At 45.7% G+C, this 9,839-nt stretch overlaps 1 protein-coding gene across 1 annotated transcript in view; it reads left to right on the top strand.

Moving 5' to 3' along the window:
* Positions 1 to 355: 355 nt before the first annotated feature.
* Positions 356 to 9,839, top strand: part of LOC119381158 (PDZ domain-containing protein 8) — a 43,027-nt gene continuing 33,543 nt past the window's right edge. The window contains exons 1-4 of the mRNA XM_037649120.2: positions 356 to 514; positions 1,601 to 1,719; positions 5,984 to 6,062; positions 7,770 to 7,862. Coding sequence (XP_037505048.2) covers positions 356 to 514; positions 1,601 to 1,719; positions 5,984 to 6,062; positions 7,770 to 7,862 — 450 coding nt within the window. The remainder of the gene's footprint in view (positions 515 to 1,600; positions 1,720 to 5,983; positions 6,063 to 7,769; positions 7,863 to 9,839) is intronic.

Here is a 9,839-nt window from a genome sequence, read left to right as displayed (position 1 = left end):
ATAAACCAGTCAATCTTCTATTTTTGCTGATACCCTAGGCGACAGGTTTATTCCTTATCCTTTGCCTTAAATAAAAAAGGATTCCCTAAGCAAACAAAAGCAAATCAAGCACAGGAGCACGGACAAACACGGCATAGAAGCAATGAAGAGACTACATGGCCACAAATACTGCAGCAGACATTAATAGGTCACTATACAGTAAGAACAGCAAGAAATTCGGCTCAAGCAAAAGAAGAAAAAGAAGTACATTAGTTGCACGTGTGCATGAGTCTCGAGAAGCAAGCGAGCAAGGACGAGGCCAGCGAATCCGTCTGGCGATTCATCGCTACGTCGTGCCAAACAGGAAGTCCACGCCATGCAGTTCTTGGTGTTCGTCAGCGTGGTCGCGGGCTTCATCTTGGGCGCTTTCGTCATGATATCCTTGGAGTTATTTGGCTTCTACAAAGCGGTGAAGCTCCCGCCTAGGCCTCGCACCAAGCCTTTCACCAAGTTCCTCCCGATTCATTTGCCTCAGGTGAGGACTGCCCATAAATTCGTATCGGCAGATAAATTGGCGCATTATAGGTCGTGTATCGTTACAACGGAAACCGCGTAGCAGTTGTCACATTAAACGTAAGTGTTATATCGTGTATAATATTTAAGACAGCATCAATGGAGACAACACTGTTTATTCCATCCTCTTCTTTCTCACTGAGGCGGCCGCCGAACACGCGCCATCTAATGGCACCGTTGACGGCAGCGACGCCTCGTGTAACAGTAAGTGTCCGAGCTGCGATTGGAAATAAATTGAATTCTGGAATTTTTACGTAACGAAACCACGACATGATCATGAGGCACATCATGGTGGGGAACGCCGGTTTAATGTTTACCACCCGAGGTTGTTTAACGTGCACCTAAATCTTAAGTACGCGGGTGTTCCTGTACTTCTCCCCCATCGAAATGCGGCGGCGGCGTCTGGGAATCGAGCCCGCGTCCTCAGCACACCTCAGCCACAAGGCCACCACGGCGGGATCTAAGCTAGGAGCTAAACGTTTGCGCAAATTCCTAATAATGAACACAGCCGTGTCACTTATCTGCACTTCCTGTCAGTCACGTTCTTGAGCGATAATTTGCGCTCCTGGGATGAACCTAGCAGCTTTCGATTCGCGTGTTTGCGTGTGTCACATATGATGTACAATGAGTGGTCAAAAGTTCGCAGGCCGCGCTGTCATAGAATTAAATGGGATAGAGACTCGGAACTTTTGACCCGTCCTGTACATAGATATTGACACTATTACCTGCGCATACTGGCGCGGAGCATCGTAGACGCTCGAATCAACAAAGCACGCCGGCAGTTAATCTCGCAATTAAGGACATGAAAAGTACATTCTATGGCTTCACAAATCACGATTCCCATTTACAGTAACCTCTTACGATACAATATTTTCGTATGAGCAAATGAGCAAATCCTGATGCTAAACGCAGGGCAAACGAAGGCGGTAAACCAAGAGCGAGTAACACCGAATCGAAAAGCTTTGTAAATTTGGTCCCCAATTGTTGGCCATATAATGCGTTTCGGTCACACTTACCCATCACCACTTTTTCATTCGCGATCACGCAGAAGCTGCTGCGGCTGGTGCAACCCGGAAACTGGAGCAAGCAGCGAGGCTTCCTCATCGTAGCCAACCTCTTGGCGCAGTTCCTCTTTCGGGAATGGAAGGACAGCATCTTTTTGCGCAGGTAACGTGACCTTTCTGAACCCAGCAAAGCTAGTGGCATTGGTCTCATAAAAACAATTTGCTTCCTAAAAAAGCAACGATAGTGAGGCTTCCATATGTCTCTGCCTCTCGTTCTCACTGCTTTTGACGCCGCTGCGAGGACGACAAGTTCCGAATTCGACATTGACGTTTTTAACTAGATAGCTGTGAATGTGTCATAAGCTTTTTTTTTTTCAGCAGAGCCAGCCCTTAAACTCGTTTATCTGAATATAACAGTTGTTGGGTTTTACGTCCGAAGATCTCGATATGATTATGAGGGACGCCGCAGGGGAGGGCTCCGGAAATTTCGAACACCTAGGGTTCTTTAACGTGCACCTAAGTCTAAGCACGCGGGCTTCTAGCATTTTGCCTCTATCGAAACGCGGCCGCCGCGGCCGGATTCGATCCCGTGCCCTTCGGGTCAGCAGTAAAGCACCATAACCCCGAGACAACCCCGGCTGGTCCACCCAACTGATCCTACCTGATCTTAGTAAACATGCAGTGAAGTGGTTACTTTAAATGTTGAAGCTATCTATACTTATTTACTATCTAAATTTTACATACCAGTAGGATAGCTCTCCTGCTGTAGCTAATCCTATCTGTGCACTTAACGTATGTTGTTTTACACGAGTGTCGTTGTTTGTGACGACTGCAAGAAAAACGAAGGTAATGGCCCATACTCCATGTATTTTTGCCAAACTGGCGTATCTTAGCAATTATCCTGCTCTTGTGAATCTAACATCGTATCTTGGTGATAGCTTAATTTAGCTAGGCTGTAAACGAGAGTGAAGTCTACGCCAAATGAAGGTGAGGTACAGACCGGAAGTACAAAATGAAAGCCAACTAGAGAAACCGCTAGTGGAAACCGGAAGTCACTTGGGCGACGAGAAGAGGCATATCGTAAATTGGGTGTTAATCGCGTTTGATCTGTTAGAAAACTTGTATTTGAGTGTGACCCATTCAAGTAGACAGCGGAAGCATGGTTGGCAAAAACAGAAGTTTATCAAGAAGGTTTCGCTTTAGAAAGTCACAATTACGCCGCAAGGGCGAAGCTATGAATGTGATAGCAAGAAATTGGAATGTCACACGAAGAACAACAAGCCGCTCCATACTTGCAGCGCGCCGCTGGAGCACGAAGAAGGACGCCCGAAAAGAACGCACAGGCATGCACAGGACAAGCGTGAACTAACAACTGTCACAGTTGTTACGTCTTTGTGCTTGAGCAACGCGTTGCAAATGTTGACAACGAAGAACCAGACGCTCTTAGATATTTCTTTTTCTTTTAAACTGCGGCGCGTAGAGTGACCCCTATGCGTCTGCTGTCACACGGGGGCGCAAGGTGTGTCCGGTGTTCTTTTTTTTCGTTCCACATCACGAGTGGGAACAGAAAGGGGCCACTTTGTCGTGCGCGACTCAAGGGCAGTATTCAAACTGAAAAAAATATGTAGAAGCGTTGCGTAATACCAAACACACTCAAGCTCCTCCGAGGTCTGCGTACCACCAGGGATAAATTGTGGATATAAATAGCTTGCCGCTATTCCGCCGGCGCACACATGGCGCGTGGTTGAGTTGTCTAACGAAGCGTGCTGGGAAGCGAGGGTTTCCTGGTAAGAGTCCCTAGTAGGCTGCTTCGCAATTTTTTTTCTTCGGCGTTGTTTTTCTTTCTGCCTTTCATATATATATATATATATATATATATATATATATATATATATATATATATATATATATATCTGGGACATGACGGCGATGACGACGGCAAAAATCCAACGAGGGCGTCCATACAATTGCTATCGCAATAAAACTGACCCTGCAAAAGACAGCTTGCTGCGCGATCCTTGCTGGCTATCAACCATAACCATGAAGTACATCATCCACAAGGTACATCATGAAATGCATCATTCATAAAGTACATCAGCCATGACCTTAACATATGCTCCGTTACGGCGCTCGACTGCTGACCCGCAGGTAGCGGGATCAAATCCCGGCCGCGGCGGCCGCATTTTCGATGGAGGCGAAAATGCTCGAGGCCCGTGTACTTGGATGTAGGTGCAAGTTAAAGAACCCCAGGTTGTCGAAATTTCCGGAGCCCTCCACTACGGCGTCTCTCGTATACGTGGTTTTGAGACGTTAAACCCCATCAAGTACTTTATTATTATTATTATTATTATTATTATTATTATTATTATTATTATTATTATTATTATTATTATTATTATTATTATTTGCTCCTTTGTAATGCACAAGGGTTGTACGGAACGCCGCTCCAAGGAACGGCGTTCCTTTTCTAAGCGTTCCATGGCATTGAACACGCACGTACGCAGCACATCATGCAAAGCAAGTGGGCGACCACGTGAACCGCGAAGAGCTCTACGTTTCATGCCCATGGTGCATATTTCGTGCCCTTTCGTGACCTTTCGTGCCCCTGGTGCATATTTTTGTGAGCGTAGTGAAGTGGGGCGTTGCCGCACCTCTGGTGCACAGTGGCTGGTGTACGCTTTGAGTGGTATTGTGCCACATCTGCCGTCGTGCAATCCTTCTTCCCAAGGAAGGGATTAGTCAGTCTACAGACTTCGCCTTGTCTCTGCAATAACGCAATTAGGGCGTGGCCTCATGGGAACAGGTCCTTCTTCAACCATGCCGTGCCAGCTTACGACGAACGGTTAACGCACCGTATACGCAGGTGGGCTTCCATACCGTGGTATGGCGATGTGGAGTTGTGGACTACGTCCCAGCAGCCGTGGAGGGGACGCGAGACAACGAATGAAATGTCATTTAAGGGCTTAAAAGAGTGCTGACACAAGATTTCAAAGGCGAGATAACGAGTGAGATAGACTTGTGAGGAGACATTCACAACTATATCTTACTCTCATGGGCAAATATAGCCTGGAACATATTTAAAATCAATTTCAAAGTGCATGCTGAGCGACTGAGTGGCATGGGCCCGGTGTGCCACCCCCTGGCTACGCCACTTTTCGCAAGTACCTTCTTGTGCGAACAACTGTTCTCCTTGCTGAACGTGAACAAGTCCTTTCGAGGATGAACAGCTGCGATCGACCATGAGGATCGCCTCCACACAAGAAGTTAATGTGCGCATTTCTGCTCTCGCCGCAGCTAAGCGTTGCGAAGTATCAAGCCAACGTGTTTAGAGCTTTAGCCCTCATTTTGTTCTTCACAAGGAATAAAGCTTTATGACTTCGCTAAATGGCAGCCGTATTATTTTCTCGTCTTTTGTGGTTAATAACGCTTACTTTATTTGGGTAATCAAGATACACAGACGTGAATGTTTCCACTTTTTTTCGCGAGGAACCCCATGTAGTCACCATGCGCCGAAACATAACCATGAAAGAAAAAGTATACTTCAGAATCAGCGTCTCCAGATTTTAGTCGTTATGGAGACCGGTATTGATATGTTTCTCGAATTCTCACGTCACATCCCCTTCAGGAATGACCCATATACGAGATATGGCAAATGCCTTCTTTGAAATGACAACGTTAGCTAACATCCTGTCACGCGTTTCTCCCGCCCCGTTTCGTTTTTTCCTGTCCGGGCCCTTGCGGGACTAGAGTGACTGCGCCCCGCTCGCTGAGGTGAGTTTCAGACCCCTGGCTTAGAAGCTGAACGGGAAGAGAAGCGTTTTGAAAAGCGATAAGAATTTGCGACTGTTGTTCGTAAGCTGGCACGGCACGAACTATTTGCACTTCCGAAGCGCACTCTCCTGACTCCGCATTTAAAGACTGCAGTGGAAAGCTTCATCTTTGTTGCACTTGTAATAGACGAGCACCAGAGTTGCAGTTAGACATGTCGAGAGCATGTGCGGTGCTACTTGAAATATATTCGTCTTGGAGCAGCTCTTCAAATTCAAATAATACGCAGTTCGGTGATGTTCAAATTCGCATAGTACGCAGTGGTCGACTTGAGTTTTAAATTGCTAACTTTATTTCGCCCCAGGATTGTCCGACACTATATTTAGTTAAAAAAAAAGGAAATGCAACGTTGATATAACGATACCTTCCACTTTTAGAGTTGTACCTGGAAGACATTCCTTTCACGTTAAGGGAACTTGTAGCGGGAAATCATTTCAAAATTGGGCAGGAACGAGGAACGAGCTTCCGTTCCTGTTTTAGAGGAACGTGCACAACCAATGTAATACACGGAACAACAAGCCTATTTGCGCGCGGTGTTCGCGTTGCGCAAGTGACGCTCACTGCGCGCGTGCCGTTATAACCATGACCTTCCTTTTCAGGTTGCTTCTGAGTGCCATAAGCAAGGGACTCCAGGATGCTCAGCGTGGTGCTGCCGGAAAGATATTCGAGCGAATCCAAGTGAGTACTGTAGTACTCACTTGATTATATATAATCAAGCCAATGGTTTTTGGTCACTCCGATGCGCCGAACGAAGCCCTTATCTCTCCAACCCCGTTGATTTGGAGGTACTACTGAACAGGAAGATACAACCTAGTATAAAAGTACATTCAGAAATTCACCGCAAGGCACATAAAACAAGTTCATTATCTGCCATCATAGTGTCTCCGTGGACATCTACATCGACCACTTCGTATGCACCTTCGTCACATACAAGGAGTGTTCAAATGAAAAGATACGAAGCGTCGTAAAACATGACCGTTTACATAGATGCGTACGCTGCTACGGGCGAATGTAGCGAGACATCTAGGGATGCGATTGGAATCTCTGCCTTGGATCGGAGTATGCGGGGACGCTCGCCTGCGCAGTAGATAGCAGAGGCTCTTAAAAAGAGCGCCGTCCAGTTGACGCGGCAGTGCGTGTGAGGACAGGATGGCGTTCACATTGAAAAATTCGACGATTGAGGAGCAGCGGGGCGTTAAACGATTTCTGACAGCGGAATGTGTTAACCTGGACACCATTCATCGCCTGGGATATCCATGTGCTTGGTCCCTTGAAAAAAACACCTGAAAGGGAAGCGCTTCAACTAGGACGACCAACTGAAGGACGCTGTGAAGGACTGGGTTTAGTCACGGCCACAGGAATTGCGGGAACAAGGAATTCTTTGGCTTGTTCATCAATGGGATCGTTGTGATCAGGCACATAGTGTATGCTTTGAATACATTCTTCATTTATACCCACACTGTCGTTTCGCACCTTTTCATTTAAACACCCCTTGTATATTCGTTATCTTTAATTGGAAATAGACGTGGTGAGTTCCACTTAATGTTGGTTGGTTGTCTACGACGGCATAATTAACATTTAATTAGCGTTCGTTGTCTAAAGTTGTGTTGATTGGAAAGAGCAAATTATGTTGCGCGTAACGGTTCTCTAGTGCGCGTCTAGACACTTGCGCACATTCTTGAAAACATCTTCTTTCAATGGTGATTCAGCAAATATTTTCGCCAGAGAACACACGTAGTGACCTGCCGCTCACAATTTATACCACTTCTGTATTACCACACTAAACACCTACGTAACGTGCATACAGAAATGTACTGGTTGCGTACAACACTTTCTCCACTTGACCTTTAAAAAATAATGTACCGTTAATATTCAGAAAAAAATTATTCTGACGTATTTAGAGCACTTCGCAAAATCTGTGTGGTCTCTAAGCATGAATTTTTTATGGCGACGAGAGTCCGTCGGTGGAAAGAAGCCGTCGCGTTTATGTACTGTCGCTATATATCTAGGGCTCGTTCCTAACTTTCAAAACTCACGTTCTATAGCACCCTACCTATTAAACCAACATCGCTTTAGGTTCAAGTTCTTTTTTTGTACTGAACCGACAGACCCCTCATCAAAAGATAGCTTTGCACGAGCTCTACATAATTCGATGTCACAACTTTTCTCATTACGGATTCAACTCATATGGATAGTGCAAGGGTCCATCTCAAACGAATACAACAATCACTCACGCTCTCTATTTCTGTTTCTTGCGTTTGTCATCTATGCGACACCATACCCTAGCATATCACTATTTATTAACCACAGAAACACAGCCAAAGCAGCACTCATTACCACAGCTATAAAGCGACAATGACATTCCGGCACTCCTTGTTGCTGCAGCTACGCGAGTTTGACCTCGGCAGCGATTTCCTTACGTTCACGAAGATATCCGTCGACGACGTCATTCTCCATGACACTTGGAAAACGCTCGAGGTAAGGAACTGCTAAAGCATATTAGTTATTGCGGCGCTCACAAAAACGCGGACAAAAGGTAGGAATGCCTCGACTCGCATTTCTTAGCGAACTACTGCGACTTTGAGCGTATCTATCTGTCTATCTGTCTATCCAGCCGCCTACGACTTTGCGCTCTCCTGGCCGTTTTGTTAATGAGGTGTATACCAAAACTGGTCTGACATAACATGACCGTATTACGAGCATAAATGACAGGTCATAACATGAAAATCATGACATATGCATGTCATGAATTGCATGATTTACATGCCTTGGTCTTAGGGCTCTTGCAGCCGTCTCGTTGATTTGATATATACCAAAATTGGTATGGCGTGACAAGAGTGTATGAAAAACATAATAACAGGTCCTAAAGTGCAAATCATGACACGCATGTCATGCACAGCATGATTTACATTACATGGTCCCGGGGCGCTCGCGGCCATTTAAATGAATGGATACATACCAAAACTGGTAAGACGGGACATTTCTGTGTGACAAACATAATTGACACATGGTAACATGAAAATTATGACATGCATGTCATGTACGACATGATTAACATGCCAGGCTCATGGTGCTCTCTCAGCCATTTCGCTCGCTTGATATACACCAAAACTGCCATTGCGCGACGCGACTGCATGACGAGCATAAATGATAACATGAAAACATGAAAATCATGACATGCCAGTCACGTACGGCATGATTTACATGCCACACTCATGGCGCCCTCGCGGCCATTTAGCTCGCTTGATATACACCAAAACTGGTATCGCTCGACGCGACTGTATGGTAAACATAAATGACAGGTGGTAACTTGAAAATCGTGATATGCATATAATTTACGGCATGATTTACATGTTACGCTCATTGTCCAATCGCTGCCGTTCGGCTCACTTGATATACACCAAAATTGGTATTGCGCGATGCGGCTGTATGACGAACGTAAATGAGAGGTGGCAACCATGACACGCATGCCACGTACGACATGATTTACATGCCACGCTCATAGTGCGCTTCGGCCGTTTTATTGTTAACTGGATATATACCAAAATTGGTATGGCATGACATGAGTGCGTGATGAATATAAATGACAGGTCATGCATTGTATATTCCAGAATGTACGTTTCATTAGTATGGTATATACCGGATTGGACATGCATGCATGCATGGAACATGCGATATATGGTGAACTAAATGCCATGGCATGAATGACTTCCTTTGCCTCAAAGACGGACAAGGCGATGTAGCAGCTCTTTGCCGGCTGCTTTGCATTACATGGATTCTCACAGTGCCTGGGATCTGACGTATTTTTTTCCTATTAGGAAACATTCGTGTATATGTGCACGTTTTACGGGTCAAAACAACGAGATTACTATGAAGCTTTTTTTTTTTTGAAGATGCGTGTGTGCAACCACAAAGCAGAAAATACGACGATAAAGAATTAGTAAAGTGAAGCGCGAAAAAAGTCACAGGGTCCCTCATGCATGCAACTACGACGACTCGAAGGCAAAAGCCATCTTCTTGTTCTTCTCAGTCGACGTGTTGATCCCGCCCCGCCCCCAACCGAAAGCTTTCTGCAACTGAAGTGGCTTTGCACTGCCTCCAGGATCGGAGGCATTGTAAGGTTTCTGCACCTCACTAGGTTTTGCGTTGCCTTTGTGATCGGCTAACCTTTGAATAAATGGCGATATATGGTGGCGTCATCATCTGACGTCACGTTGTGTGACGTTGCAGTGGCGTCATGATGACGTCACAATTTTGGATGTTTAATGGGGCCCTTATGCGGTGATGTCATCAGGTGGTGATTTTTTGTATCCCTCGTGTTGACGCCGATGCCGCGGGACAACGGTCAATGCCGATGGTCAATTTTCGCGTTTGCTGAGGCATCTGAGGCTTTCGCCATAATAAACGAGACAGAAAGGTGAGGCAGAGGGGAAGAGCGCTAGACAATAGATATTG

This window comes from Rhipicephalus sanguineus, chromosome 2, assembly GCF_013339695.2.
Source record: "Rhipicephalus sanguineus isolate Rsan-2018 chromosome 2, BIME_Rsan_1.4, whole genome shotgun sequence".
Lineage (NCBI taxonomy): Eukaryota > Metazoa > Arthropoda > Arachnida > Ixodida > Ixodidae > Rhipicephalus > Rhipicephalus sanguineus.
This window is presented reverse-complemented; position numbering and strand designations above follow the sequence as displayed.